This window comes from Nicotiana tabacum, chromosome 8 (genome assembly GCF_000715075.1).
Source record: "Nicotiana tabacum cultivar K326 chromosome 8, ASM71507v2, whole genome shotgun sequence".
In the NCBI taxonomy this organism is placed as follows: Eukaryota; Viridiplantae; Streptophyta; class Magnoliopsida; order Solanales; family Solanaceae; genus Nicotiana; species Nicotiana tabacum.
In genome coordinates, this window is record NC_134087.1 from 197054477 (window position 1) to 197070442 (window position 15966).

The window sequence follows — 15966 nt, forward strand, 5'->3', positions numbered from 1 at the left end:
TGTATTTCTTTGAGTCTGGTCTTTTCAACATTGTTGATACGCTCGGAATTTGATCCATTCGGGCATTTATTTCCCTCATAAAACGCATGAGTTCAGTTTTAAAGGGATCATTCTCATTATTGTTATCGAATCTGCTACCGATCCCCCAGGCCCCTTTCGAAGCCGACTTCGCCCCTCGAGGTGTTGTTGTCGACCCTCTGCGTTGTTTGGTTTGTGGGAGCAATGGGAGGAACTGGACCTCATCCATTCGTGTTGTTGGAAGCACCTGACAATGCCTGCATAAACTCCGTTATTATCTGATCATGTCATGAGAGATGGCCTATAATGGCTTTTTGTTGCTCCCTTAGGATCCTTACTGTTTCAACGACGTGCTCCTATTCAACATCATTAGGAGTTTCCTCTCGAACATGTCGTGGATATCGCCCATCATGGACCCATTGGCCTCGTCCCCCTTTTTGCGGGTAGCACTGATCGAATCTTCATGCTGAGGCTGATTTCCTTAGGCCTCAATGTTGTGTGCGATATTGACATCGTTATCTGCCATTTTCTATGATTTTTGCTAAGAACAAAGAATCAAACAGGTTAGTAATAGATGCAAGGATCAATTCAATTACACAACTATCTAAGCCCCACGGTGGGTGCCAAACTATTTACCCGTAAAACGGTACAGTTGAATTTATACGTGATTTATAGACAAGTGAATCGACTTGATCCCAAAATGATAAATAAATTAAACAAGAATGTAAGACTTAGCGTTGAAATCGAGATAAGACAGCAGAAATCTTGGTTTCGGGAGCAGAGCTTCCGAAGGCAGTAGTAACAATATTAATAAGCAAGAAGATAAAATATTATTGAGCTTTGAACAGTATATAGCATAAGCTTATCAGAAAATTCTTCCCCTTACAATGGTTGTTGGACTCACTATTTATAGTTGTTCCTAAGGAACAAGGTACTAGGATCAAGTCCCTCTTAAATGACAATTATGGGGGCCATTAAGAATGTGTAAGGCTAGGCAATGAATGCCATATTCTCTGTGACGGACTACGTACTTAATGCTATCGAATATTCTCCATAAAATACTACCGGGTGACAGGCATTTATTTTGTCTTTATGAACATCATTCCCTTCGGGAACAAATGGGATTGCTGCCTTCGGACCTGATTTCCATTTGCCTCGCTTTCCATCTGCCTCCGGCTCCACGTGTCGCATCATTATGCAAGCATTTAATATAAACATATTTTACCTTATACTGTAGCCACTTAAACTTGCACTGGTTTACCATCCCAGTATATGAAATTAGAAGTGTCATATTTTAATACCTCAACTCTGTTAAATGAATACTAATAACCCCTCTGACCCTTGACCAAGCTTATATGGCAACGACATACCTGACGTGGCAAAAATGCGTGCCTAACACCATAAATAATGGTTACCTGTAGCCACACCCTCTACTTATTAATGGTGTTTTTTCTTCTGGCTGCTATTTCAAATTTTCGATTTATAGCCATGGTGATATCCCTTTTTTATTTGATTTGGCAAATCATTCCCATAGCTTTTATGAGACTATTAATGTTTTGAAAGAGAATCTAGATATTGTTTAGGCAAAAGAAAAATGGTTGTGGATGTGTTATGGTGAGTCTATCAATTTTTCCTAGCGCAATTTATGGTGGTGAAAGAGAAAGGAATCGGAATATTAGAGGGGACGAAGATGGGGTGACGGAAGCCAGGGGGGAAGGGGTGATCTTGGAGTTCTTCTAAATACAAATTAAGAATAAATGACATTTATGTGATGCGGACGCTGATGTGAATGACACATCAGTGCAATTGAGCAACGCGCATCAATAGAGTGTTTATTAGTACTCACTTTATTGACTACAACAACAATAACCCAGTATAATCCCACTTAGTGGGGTCTGGGGAGAGTGGTGTGTACGCAGACCTTACCCCTACCCTAGGGTAGAGAGACTGTTTCCAAATAGACCTCCGACATCCTTCCCTCCAAGAACTTCCCACCTTGCTCTTGGGGAGACTCGAACTCATAACCTCTCAGTTGGAAGTGGGGGTTGTTTACCATCAGAGCAACCCCTCTTGGAACTCACAACCTCCAAGAACTCACTTTATTGACTGAAGGTGTTAAAATGGGACACTCCTAAGTTCATATATCGGGATGACAAATCGGTACAAGTTTAAGTGGCTATGAGATCGTATTGCCTTTAACCTACGATAACTTGTGATAAGTGGTTTAAAAGACTTTTTTGGGACTTGCCTCGAGGCTCGTTCCGGGATGGGACACTATCAAAACGCCTTGAGGCTCATATGTGGGGCTTAGTTCTATGAGGCTTAATTACACCTTCAAGCGTCCAACAGTACGTCCTAAACACGCCTAGCTCTCAATGCTCGGGGCTCGCCCAATAGTTCTTATGCAAATCATATGTCGAATTCACTAATTAATACAGTTGACTCTTAAAATTCTTTAACAAATGAATGATTAAAGTTTTTTTCATCTAAAGGAATATGAAAATTCTGAATAACTCAAATAACGAACCATAGTATTACATATTTACTAATTGGGAACATCGTTAGAGTGAATAATTTGAACATTTTTCTGAAAATAGATTACCAAAATTTATATTTGTACTTGTCTTAGTTCAATGTCTATCAAAATTATAATACATTTATTATTTTGCTATTTAAAAGTAATTTTTTATTTACTCATGAGGTAAGGTCTGCGTACATATTACCCTCCGCAGACCCCACTTGTGGGATTATATTGGGTCGTTGTTGTTGTACAATATTGATAAAATTTATATTGAACTTACTTTTAGGGAGGTACAATATGCAGTTTGATAATACTTTTTAAGAAATTATGATTTTTAATTGTTTGAAAGTTAAGACGTTATAGTTGAATTATATTTCATAGTAACTTTAATATTGTTGCATTATTTATACTTGTAAAACATGTTAGATATTGTATTTTCTAATAGTTTTTAATTCTTTTTACTTTTCTTGAACTTTTTAAAGTATTTTTATATATTTTTTGTATTATAATGCTATATTATTAATTTATAAATTAAAAACTTCAAAGATCTGTGAAACTTATGCCCCATATCTTGAGGCTTAGCCCTCGCATCATGTCAAATAAAACGTCTCGCCTCACCCCGCCTGTTAAAACATTGCTTGTGATAATAGGTTATCTATTATATTTTTCATGTCCTAGATGATCTTTGCTATAAGCAGTTACCTATTGTTACAAGTCAAGTCGCTTAAGCAGGTGTAACTATTAAAAGTATAAAACATAATTTGAATGTCAAAACTAATTCTAAGTCTTTGCTAGTCAAATGGTGCCCTTGAACATAATAACTAATACAACAACAATTACTATGCCTTAATTCCAAATATAATTGGGATCGGCGATATGAATCCTCACTTATTTTTTTAAGTTCAACTAATATCATCATCATGTCAAAATTAAATAAGAGTAGTAGTAAAAATTTGTGTTATATATATAATAAGAAAAATAATAATATTTAAAGCTTATTACTAACCAGTAAGTAGGAACATATTAACTTATAATATGACAAAATTCTAACTTTAATGGCTCAAGTCCTACTACAAACTAGCTAGTTTTGAATAAGGAGACATATTACATTCAAGAGAGACAGAACGTGGAACTTCCAAAGCAATTTCATGGCTACCTAACATTTTTCACCACTCGGACAGTCAAGAGGATCCATACCTAAGCTTCCTACTGTACTATAAAAAATACTTAACAACTATTCCTCTGGTTTTACCAGCTACCCTTTTTCATGGTAAAAATAATAAATCAAGAAAACAGAAAAAAGAAAAGGTCAAATACTAGTCTATACCTTAGTCTCAAACAGGACTGGTAGTTGCACCTGTTCACCTTAGTGAATTTTGTACAAAAATATTTACATCTACTCAAATTCTGTTCCTTTAAATGCATATAAAGGGTACATTGTTAAGAGACAAAGACAGGGAGAAACAGGACTAATGGAGGACCAGCCATTGCTACCTAGTATACTTGACATGACAACTAAGTTATCAGACATGTCGTCGGACGAAATCGAAGAGTTCTTGGAACACAAGAATGTGTCTTTTAAAGGGTATTTCAAGTTGTTTGCATGGGAATCAAGACTACTTTGGCTTTTATCAGGGGCTGTTATTATAGTCTTGATTTTTAACTACATGCTTGGTTTTGTCACACTCATGTTTGTTGGACATTTTGGTTCATTGGAATTAGCTGCTGCTTCCATTGTTAGTGTGGGAATTCAAGGCTTTGCTTATGGTGTCATGGTATTTTTTGTTCTTTTTTATATGTATGCTTTTGTTTTAGTTGATCAGTAACTGCTGAGATAGCATAAGCGCGACACAGTGCATGCACGTGCACCCACTACACGTCATGCTGATATAGCATTAGCGCGACACAATGCATGCACGTGCACCCATTACGCGTCAAAGTCAATACATTTATATGTATATATAAAGTTACAAAGATTATTGAGTGGTATGTAAATAATGCTAGTAAATGATACACCTGCTGCTTTCAAATCCTGGATTCACCTCTGTCGTATAACTTTTGACTTCGCAAACTTTGCTAGGTTTTACCATTTCATCATTTAATAGAGTTTGTTTCATTAGATGGTTTGTAATATATGACGGGGGGATTGACAAGTATGTCTGCTCATGAAATAATATGTCTGATAAAAATAGACTTGGTTTCACTTCTATAAATTCTGATTTTTATGAACAGTGGCTAAGTTGATTAGTTTGGCATTGTTGTATCCTGAAGAAACTTGTGTTGTATCCACCAAAATAATATGCATGACGGACCTATGCTATACCAAGAGGGGTCACTGGCACCCGTAAAGTTGGGCAAAAATTTCATATATGCATGTATATGTCTTTAGAAAAATTGTGATATATTAGTAGTGGGCACCTTATACAGATTTTGGTTGAATCCTACAAGTCACCGTCAACCTTCAAATCCTGGGTCCGCCTCCACCATGCAATACTATTCTTTAAGGATAGTGATTATTTCATGAGTCAAAGTCTTTCTTCTTACTTTCTGTTGTTTGTATTTCCTAAAATTAATGTTTCTCCTTGATAACAGCTAGGTATGGCAAGTGCTGTTGAGACAGTTTGTGGGCAAGCATATGGAGCAAAAAGATATGCAGTTATGGGAGTAATATGCCAGAGAGCAATTATATTACACCTTGGAGCAGCATTTCTCCTCTCATTTCCATATTGGTTCTCCGGGCCACTTTTTAAAGCAATAGGGCAATCAGACACAATTTCTGAACAAGGCGAATTATTCGCCCGTGGATTGATCCTTCAGCTTTATGCATTTGCTATAAGCTGCCCAATGCAGAGGTTTCTGCAGGCACAGAACATTGTCAATCCTATGGCTTATATAGCTGTCGCCGTGTTTGTTGTGCATGTTCTGGTTACTTGGCTAGTGGTTGATGTCTTGGAATATGAGCTTCTCGGAGCTTCTCTCGCACAGAGCTTCTCGTGGTGGTTCTTAGTCGTTGCGCAATATCTTTATATAATTTTTAGTCCTTTATGCAAGGAAACTTGGACTGGTCTCTCTATTGATGCTTTCAAAAGCATTTGGCCTTACTTCAAGCTAACTGTTGCCTCAGCTGTCATGTTATGGTTAGTTTAGATATTCCAGAACCCATTTCCCTCTCAAATACTAGACCTGTCAAGTGGCCTGGGCCGCCTTAACTGGCCCGGCCCGCCTCATGCATTAACCGACCTGGCCCGCCTCATGCATTAACCGACCTGGTTCTTTAAGGAAGCGGCCTGGGACTGTTTCACATATGTGACCCGCGAATTGGGCTCGGCCAGGGACCACTTAGCGACCCGTAGCTTATGTTGCACGGACTCTCGAAAATGATGCCGCACCCGTGTCGGATCTTCCAAAAATACACTACTTTTGGAGGATCCGACATGCACCCGATGAATTTTTCGGAGAGTCCGAGCAACATAGGCCGTAGCAACCTGGCCCGGCTAACTGAAATCCAATGCTCAGCAGCCACTAACTGGCTTTTGTAAAATTTATGGTCAAGTAGTAATAATTTTTAATTCATTTCTGAATGTAGCTTGGAGATATGGTACTCTCAAGGCCTAGTGCTTGTGTCAGGCCTCCTTCCAAATTCTACAATCTCATTAGACTCCATCTCTATCTGGTAAAAGATAGAAAAACTTCCTTTCTCTTGTTCTATTTCTCAAATTACTTGTTCAGGCTCACAACTTCTTGTGACAATAACAGCATGAATTACTGGAACTGGGATATGCAAGTCGCGTTAGGACTAGGCGCTGCAGCCAGGTATGTTACAGTATACGCCTAAAGAATCGGTTCATTTGGCAGCTAAAGAACATCATTATTTCAATAGTGGTTAATACTCATACTTGCAGCGTTCGAGTTAGTAATGAGCTTGGAGCAGGACATCCAAGAGTTGCCAAGTTTTCAGTGATCATAGTGAGCTTGACAAGTATCCTGATCAGCACAGTTCTCTGCATTGTTGTGCTGATATTCAGGATTGGATTAAGCAAACTCTTTACAAGTGACACTCAAGTCATTGAGGCTGTCTCTAATTTGACTCCATTACTTGCCATTTCTGTTTGGTTGAATGGCATTCAACCTATTCTCTCTGGTAAAGAAGCTCTAGCAATTCTTGCTCTTTAAAGAACCAATTTAGTAAAGGTTACTATAAGTTATATGCACTGATGGTGTAAAAATATTTATGGAATCATGTCATTTGAAATGGTACCTTTATAGTCTTTGTTCCGCCGCACCTGTGTCTGATCCTAAAAAAATAGTGCAGCTTTTGGAGGATCCTTCACAGCTGCTGCAATAATTTTTAGAGGATACGAGCAACATAATTTATAATTATATTGATCGGTAACCAAAAGGAATATTAAGTTACTTGCTATAACAGGTTAAGCTATCGTGGTAGTGTGAAAACTATTTACAGTCGGTGTATATGACTTAAATCCTTTATTAAATTCTAAGTTTACTTGAATCTGATTACAAGCAGTGGATTGTCATAATTTCTTGCAAATCTTTAGGTGTGGCTGTTGGTAGTGGATGGCAAGCAGTGGTAGCATATGTCAATCTAGCTACTTACTATTTTATTGGCCTCCCAATTGGATGTATTCTTGGCTTCAAAACAAGTTTACAGGAAGCAGTGAGTTTTTTTTTTCATTTTTTTTTCTTCTTCTTAACAAAATTGGATATTCAGAAATTATGTTTCTCCTCCTTTTCTGGCCTTTTGCCTCACACATACAAAATCACTATGGTTTTTCTTTCAGGGAATATGGTGGGGTATGATTGCAGGAGTTGTCCTACAAACATGCACATTATCTATTTTAACTGCCAGAACAAACTGGAATACTGAGGTAACTTTGCTGCTCCATTTTCATTACTTCAAACTCGCCTCGACATTGGCATTAGCTAATGATTCTGTGAATTCAACTGAACCCATTGCTTTCAGCTTGACTCATAAGTTACATATGCAAAAACTTTTATGCTTGGGTGTGTGTATGTGTTCACGTTTGACTATGAACTCACTGACTATAAATCCAGAATGCAGTCTCAACTATACATGTTACTCGCTACAAATTCTCAACTGAAATGTAGGTTGCAACCGCTGCTGCGCGCTTAAAGGAAGCTGGAAATAGAGAAAGTGAAGATCTTGCAGACAGCCCTTGAAGAGAGTTTCTGTTTACAAATTCATAACTATTTTTCCATGACGATGAACGAACATTTTGACAATGAGTGTTTGCTTTCACATCAAAATGCATAAATTTTCCTTGAAAACTTGTCACAAATTCTTCAAGCCCCAGCAAGTATTTGTTATCAAGTAGTTTTAGCATTTGGTAGTTGAAGTTTACCAAAAGATAAATGAATCTTACTATATATGTGATGAGAGATGAAAAAACGAAATGTTTAGTGTTGCATCTGCCAAAATGAAAAGAAACCTGGGAAATGAATGCACCTCATTATGCAAAAATAAAGTATTCATAAAATAATCTTCTTAACCACAAAAATTCAGAGGTATAAACTCAGTGTCACTACAAGCTGCAATTCACAGCTATAGCACCATATTACAAAAATGTCCTCTATTACCTAGTTCACCGGGGAGAGACTACTCATGTTATCTGATGCTGAAATTTCATTTAAAAACCGTGTGATTTCAATAATTTATCGTTAAGCAGCCAGCCACATTGTGTCAACTCAATCCCATATGGCAACTAATTCATAGTGTTTCTGTTTCTGTATATCGGAACCTACGAGTTACAATCTGGAAATCAAAATGGGAATAAGTGTTTCCTCACCCATGACGGGCTCGAAAATATCCAACTCTCCATGTCGCTCCAGGACACGCATCCTGCAATCCTCAGCAGCCAGCAATCCAGTTGAATATGCACCATGTACAGAACCTGGGTAATCTGAACTCGTTGCCTCCCCAGCAAAGAATAGGTTATCCACTGGTACTCTCAGCCTTTCATATAGATCATGGGGCTTCCCAACTGTATCATAGCTATATGATCCCAGTGAGTTTGTGTCTGTACCCCAATGAGAAACAAGATACTGAATCTGCACCAAGACCAGGAGAATAAATAGAGTGAGATACTGTGATTATTAGGATAATATAACTTTCATAAAAACATAGTAATTACAACGATGTAACGGGAAAGGACTACTCAGAATAAATTGCTTCAACAGTCCTTTGTATGATATCTTAAACCAGTCAAATGCTTTTCTTGAAAGAACCCACAAGCACATTAAAGTCAGCGCAAGTCACAAACATGGGTAAGACAATTCGTACAGATCTTTAGTCTTTACATATTGGTTTAAGACAAAATTTCTAGAACTTTGTACTATTTGATTCAGAAGCATCATGTTCGACCAAAAAAACTACTAATGGGTTAAAGAAAGATCATGATGCTTCAGACATTTAATCATGCTTCTTGAACATCCAGAGAACAAATAAACTAGAGGAAGATTTCCGTTACTAAAACTTGTCAGCCACTAACATCTTGAGTTAGCGGTAAACCAACATTGTATGATAAAGAGTTAATTCACATAACGATGCTGAGAAAACAAAATAGAGAAGGGAATTTTCAGAGCAACGCGAAAAATGTAAAACCCAAAAAATATGCATAGGAGCAAAAAAGAAAGTGTAACATTACTGGAGCAGTCGCATTAGGAAGGATTCTCTTAAGTTGCTTAAATGCGAAATTAGCAGCAGCCTCATCTGATAGTTCCCCGATATCACGGGCCAGTTGTCCAGCAGGCATATAAACAAGGACAGGATGGCCAGTAGCCTTGTGAAGATTAAGAAAGTAACTGCACTCATATGAGCTTTCTGCAACTACTCCCAAGAACTCAACATTTGGCCAGAACACGTCTTGAAAGTGCAAAATAATCTTGTTCTCAATTCCTACACCAAGTTCTTTAATGGCGGCCTCCTTCCATTCAGGTAATCTTGGTTCAAACTTGATGCAATTTGATTTTAGAACACCAAGTGGAACAGCAATAATGGCAGCATCGGCTACAAAAGAACTCCCATCCTCAACTGTTACCTTCACACCATTATAACGTCTAACAACTTCTGTAACCCTGAGGAATGATTCCAAGAACAAATGAGTCATAGGAACTGCTAGTGTCCTTTGTTTCCAGCAGGGGGTGAGGGGTGGGATGTCAGGGAGATGTTCTTTACCTGTGACCTAACCGAATGTCAAGCCCTTTTGCTAGTGTATTGATGACAGGCTTATATCCCCGGACCATAAGACCATGCCCACCAGGAAGCAATTCTTCCTGTATATAAAAATCATGAATCTGTAAGGCAACACTTTAAACAACTTTTTCAAGGACTACAAACTACACTCTTGCTGTTTGATGTTTTTCTTGTCAAATGACCAATAGGGGAGCATATAATTAAAATACATATTCTTTATAGAAGAGACATTTCAGAGCTTCAGACATCTTATGTAGTGATTCTTCTGACACAGCTATAAGGAGATCTAAGCTTTCCTGAGCTGATGTGATGATCCCTTCACATTTATTAGAGGTGCCACGTTCTAATACTGAGGTTTTGCATTTTCTAGTAATAAGTTACAAGACTTAAATATTATCTTTTCATGTCAAATTGCTTCATATAAAAAAATGCAGCAATATACCAGTGGACTGATCTTACAAAGAAGTTATTCAAAATTAAAATGAGGAAGACTGGATGCTAAAAACCAGAAAAAGAAAACAAAGGATGGATGTTTAAGAAAGTTTAATTCAGCTCATGACACATAACACTACTCCTCCATGGTACTCATGATCCTAGTAGGAAGTTAAAAAGCTACAATGGTCAATGTCACCTATATCCTCAGCTACCGACAAGACCAGCTACGTGTAGAATTCAAATGTTGAATAAACAATCAATTTCTTTTCTCCTATTTCATATGATATAATTTGACTAAGCATAGAGCTTAATGACTTACTGTATTTGTAACAATAGAAGAAAAACTTCAGTAGTTGATCAGTTAGTGTTATAGGGAGTCATCATACCATAATTTAAATTAACTTGAATCCTTTAAGAAGTGAGAATGGCATATAATATTATTATCTTTTAGACATGACCCAGACATTCTGGACATCCTGACATGAAGAGCTTGTGCGATTGAAGGAGAATCTGGGGTGTAAAGCTTTTAACAAAGATAAAAGTAACTTTAGGCATGAAATTGTGGACATAAGTCACCGGAGCTAGTTGTCAGCTGAGGACGTGGAATTGCAGATCATGCCTGAGGCATTTTTCCTGGACTGAAGCTATTTAATCGCTTGGTCAAGCATATACTGCTATCTTCTTCATGAAACATTAAATAACTATATTGACAACTCCAATCCCTCAGCCAAGCATTCTGCTCACTACTATCAATTGTACTCTATATTGTCAAAAAGTAACTTCTTTTCCTCATCCCCAGATATCTTACTTATTACCTACACTAGACAGCTGACACAGACACCATACGGTAACAGGAATTATAGAATCTGAACAAGCTATCTTTTCAGGTGTACACTACGGTAAGACCATTTCTAACATCAGCAAGTTCCTATAACCAGTTCAAATGCCTATGAAAGACAATTGTCAATGAGAAGGTGAGCATTCCTCCAACAAGTTAACTCTGTCAAAAGGAGGCAAGGAGACCAACCTGGTCCCAACACTTGAGTGATATGGTATCTGCATCCGCGGCAAACCAGCCTTCCATTCTGCATAGGTACCACTGCAACACCTTATGAGCAAGGCCACTCAACCTGTATTAACAATTTTCACTTAGTAAAAATTTTAATGCTCTTTTTTCCTCTTTGGGTGATTCGGGGAGTTGGGTCAATATGTCAACAAACAGAATTAAGTAGGACCTTAAATCGGGTCTCCTTTCGAAAACCATTGATATAGCACGACTGATAGACATGTCTTCACTGGATTCTTGCCTAATTTGATCAGTCTGCAGACAAAGCGAGTCAGCTCATAGTCAGAAAATGTCCACAATATACATACTTTAAAGACATGGAAGAAGGATCCTTTCCTTACGAAACTCGGAAAGAATTAGATATTTCATAAATCATGACTCAGAAATATAAGTGGTAGAAAAAAGGGAGAACATGCCTCCTTCAAAATGCTCTCAAATGTCTCGCCAACCTTTGCAACTAAGTCCTGACAAACTTGATTTCCATCCATGTCAAAAAGCCCATAACTGGAGAATAGAAAGATATGTTAGTTGATTATTATACGTGATTAGAAAGGTCACTATCCCAAAATTAGCAATCACTAGTGTTTCCAGACTTGCACATAATGACATGTAGAAGCATATCAACTTGATCATGTAAGTATTTATGCATGGATTTGATGCATATTAAGTACACGCATGAAAGGCAAGGAGAGCTTAGAGTATAAACCTTTCCAGATCATGGTCGTACAGGACTGAATTGTCACCACTTGTACGATAGAGAGGCAGTCCTAATTTTCCAATAAGAGGTGCCAAAGGATTCTCTTTGCAGACGCCATGTAACCTACACCAGTTAAAATCTTAACATCCATCGGAAGCAAAATGCATATGTTTACCGTGTAATAAACATACAAGTCATAATTTCAAAAAACAACAATTCACTACCATGATGCACCCAAGTCAACAGGAAAACCAAAAGAGTAATCAGTGTGAACTCGGCCTCCAATTCTATCTCGTGATTCTAACACAACAACCTGCAAGAGAATATTATCTTCATGATGCACATCCACTAAGCTCCCGCTATGCACGAGGTCCAGGGAAGGGCCGGACCACAAGGGTCTATCGTACGCAGCCTTACCCTACATTTTTGCAAGAGCCTGTTTCCATGGCTCGAGCCCGTGACCTCCTGGTCACATGGCAGCAACTTTACCAGTTACACCAAGGCTCCCCTTCCCACCATCACCATTATAGTAAATAAAAAATCATAAAATGGTCATATTTCTACTATTACATATTTCCAGGGCATACCTGAAATGACTCATCCTGAAGAGTACGAGCAGCTGTAAGGCCTGCCATCCCACCACCTATTACAATGACAGATGGCGAGGCCACATATCTCCGTCCAACATTTGAGAAGCAAGGAGCTAGGGAGAAAATAACAACTCACTTAATAAAGTTTTTTACCGAGAAAAATGATAAGCATCCATAAGATCAGACACAGAAATGTATAAATTCATGTTTGAAATGATCATATAGACAGCCAAAACAGAAGGTGACAAAATTTTGTATTAGTATAAGCAAAATACGAACTGGTCTAATGCTTGCATTTTTTTTAATGCTTCACGTGCTTCGGATCCCAAAACATAAAAGGACTGTAACTATCGGGTGTCTTGTCCCGTGTCTAAGTTTTAATCAGGAACTCATTTATGCTAAATTTAGCAAACATTGCCTCTTCGATAAGCAGGATAGCTGCTAATTCGGGAAACAAGGAAGGACAAAGCATCTTCTAAATGGCGGTTAAGCAGTAAAAAGGTTTGCGCTTATAAACCTGGTCCAGAGATAGAAAATCTACTAGTACCGCATTATTAATCTTGATATAGTAAAAGCAACAACTACGCCACAGAAATTGGGGTCAGTATTATTCTTGATATAGAGGATGAAAAATATGCGGCATCACATTGACAGAAACCCATTTACAAGCATATTCCTTACAAGTTGAAAACTTCAAAAACAATTTTTTTATCAAATAAAACCAATATGTTGTTTTCTGACATTGTCCAGACCTGCTCCAGCATAGAAATTCTAGACTAACGTATTACTCCCTCCATCCCAATATATGTGATTTTTTTTAGTCTGTCCGAGAAGAATGATGAAAGAATTTAACTTTAAGCTTCTCATTTTGTATTTATAGTCACACAAATATCTATGACTCCTTTTAAATCACAAATTTCAAAAGTATTAATTTTTGTTTATACTCGGTCAAACAACATTAGGACAAAGGGAGTAGTATTCCCTCCGTTTCAATTTGTTTGAACCTATTTGACTATAGGCAGAGTCTAAGGAAAAAAAAAAATTGAAACTTGTGATCCAAAAAAATCTATGAATATTTGTGTGGCTATAAATTATCTCATTAAGATTGAATTCTTTCCCAAGAAGGGGCATTCTTTTTTAAACTAACTAAAAAAGAAATAGGTTTATTCTTTTTGAAAGAAAGGGAGTATTGTTTCTTGATATAAAGGACGAAAAACAGGTGGCGTCAGAAAATGTTAGAAAAGCATATTCCTGCAAGCTGAAAACATTAAAAGTGGATTTTTTATTAAATAAACCAAAAGTTTACATTCTGATGCTGCAGTATACACAGTTTTAAATAAACTATAATTGATAAATCAACCGTCAATGGGCTTATTCAGCTCAATAATACAAAATTTAACTGTTAAAAACTAAACGAACTGAATTTGAGTACAAGCAGAAATAAATATAGAATTTAGAGTAAGTGTTGTCTATTGTAAATAGATTTTTTTTAAATCATTTTACATTTTATAAAAAATCTTTCCACCGACAAAAGTAAGTACGAACTTCAATTTAAAAGAGTGAAAAATAGATTAAAAATTAAAACTTTAAAGAAACAAACCTCTTTGGAACTGACGATTACTCTTGTTTTGAGAATCCATGGCTAAAAAATGCGATTAATTGGAAATCGTCCCGACAAAAATAATGGGATTAAGTAAGATTATCGTTAAAAATCTTATCTTAATAAGAATCTCAGTATTAATGAGTTGTTGATACTACAATTATTACTCCTAAAATTGAAAATCTGAGGGGAAAAATGGAGAAGAAAGATTAAAAAGAAAGTAATGAAGTGATTAGAATTAGAACACATGCGTATCACACACAAAAGCGAGAAGGGCAAAAAGGGTAAAAACACCAAAAAAATGGAGATCGAAATTAAAAATATTCTCTCTCCTGATCAGAATTGAAACAATTCTACGGAAAAATTAACAATTCCGTTGAATGAAGAATTGTTTGATCTGGAGAGAGAATTGGGATTTTGAGAAATGAAACTGAATCGAGTTTTTTTTTTTTTGGAGGAGGAGGAATTGGGAAGACGAAGGGAAAAGAAAGGAAAAGCGTTGGGATATTTATGGTTTTATGGTTGGTGTTTCGTACGTAGACGTGGAAGGAGGTGACTGAATTAAGAATATTCTGAGATTCGAAAATATTGTACAAAATATCTAGTATTTAGGAAGCGTCCAAGAAGAGTTGCACCTCAAGTATTAGTAATCGATTCCGCGACTCGAACCCAAAACACGGAGACAACCAGTTAAATTATGATATTAATACATAATTAGAAGAACTCACCAAATAATTGCTTATCTAATTACTTAAATTTAAAATAGTCGATCGGTATATAATATATATGTAACTCATGTATATTATTTGTTTCAATTCCATTACACATGCTAGTTTTCTAATATTATTTTTACTTAAAGGTTATTAGTAAAATAAGGATAGGTGAGCCTTGAAATAATGATAAAGTTGTCTCTGTGTACCTATAGGTCACAGGTTCGAACCGTTAAAACAACCATTAATGCTTGTATTAGGATAGACAGTTTACATTACATCTTTGAGGTACGACCTTTCTTCGAAACCTGCGTGAACGCGAAATACCTTATGCAACTAACTGCCTTTAATAAAATAAGTAGAGAACCATATAAAATACCATGTGAATTCAAACCTTTTAAGATTCATATTGTACACATGATTTGCATCTGGGAATGCATTGTAAAGTAAGGGACATCAAACTAGTGGAGGAGATCATGTTTCTACTTATAGGTATTAAAATATCATACAAAATACAGAAGGGTTTAAAGATAATAAACAATTGTGTGTGGTGCATTTATTGCTCCACTAATATAGTAGTTGTGCATCTTCGACTCAATTTGACAATTATTATTATTACACCACCAACATTGACTGAATGATAGTGCATTTCATTGGATTACTATATTTATATTAGTCGTGCAAAGTATTAATTAATTAGGGAGTACCTTATATAGATTTAACAAGTAAACAGAGGAGGAAGGGAAATTGGATTCTGTATCTGGTATGTGATCTAATACATTTTTTAAACAAAAAGAATTCACCCGATATTCATTTTAGACATTTTAGCTCGTTTGGTATGGGAAAAGGGATAATTAATCCCACGATTAAATTTGAAATGAGTTAATTACACGTTTGGTTAAGATAAAATCACGGTACAATTAATCTCTGGATTAGTTATTGTCACGACCCGGAATTCCCACCGTTGGTACCGTGATGGCGCCTAACATTTGTCACACCTCCTTTTTCCTACCTCGGGAAGGGTATAATGGAGTTTTTCCAATTAAAGTAACAATCGAAACGGGATTATTTTTATTTAAAATTCAGAGTCGTCACTTG

General features: G+C 36.7%; 2 protein-coding genes across 4 annotated transcripts; one reads left to right on the forward strand and one right to left on the reverse strand.

The window, feature by feature from the left end:
- The first annotated feature begins 3977 nt into the window (after positions 1-3977).
- LOC107762336 (protein DETOXIFICATION 41) lies at positions 3978-7890 on the forward strand. 2 transcript variants are annotated; one of them, XM_016580680.2, is made up of 8 exons: positions 3978-4314; positions 5132-5676; positions 6126-6212; positions 6296-6352; positions 6442-6680; positions 7096-7214; positions 7339-7425; positions 7613-7890. In XM_016580680.2, exons 1-8 carry the CDS (start codon positions 4012-4014, stop codon positions 7664-7666), a joined length of 1491 nt encoding a protein of 496 aa, XP_016436166.2. In that variant the 5' UTR covers positions 3978-4011; the 3' UTR covers positions 7667-7890. The 2 variants fall into 2 exon arrangements, with proteins under 2 accessions (XP_016436166.2, XP_016436164.2); XM_016580678.2 differs by having other exon boundaries at positions 7667-7890.
- Positions 7891-8034: 144 nt separating this feature from the next.
- Positions 8035-15146, reverse strand: LOC107762338 (polyamine oxidase 2). 2 transcript variants are annotated; one of them, XM_016580681.2, is made up of 10 exons: positions 14159-15146; positions 12556-12671; positions 12193-12281; positions 11978-12091; positions 11688-11775; positions 11441-11526; positions 11233-11335; positions 9753-9850; positions 9223-9652; positions 8035-8626 (listed from the first exon to the last, which is right to left on the reverse strand). In XM_016580681.2, the coding sequence occupies exons 1-10, from the start codon at positions 14196-14198 to the stop codon at positions 8324-8326; spliced, it is 1467 nt and encodes a 488-aa protein (XP_016436167.1). In that variant the 5' UTR covers positions 14199-15146; the 3' UTR covers positions 8035-8323. The 2 variants fall into 2 exon arrangements, with proteins under 2 accessions (XP_016436167.1, XP_016436168.1); XM_016580682.2 differs by lacking the exon at positions 12193-12281.
- Between the last annotated feature and the right edge of the window lie 820 nt (positions 15147-15966).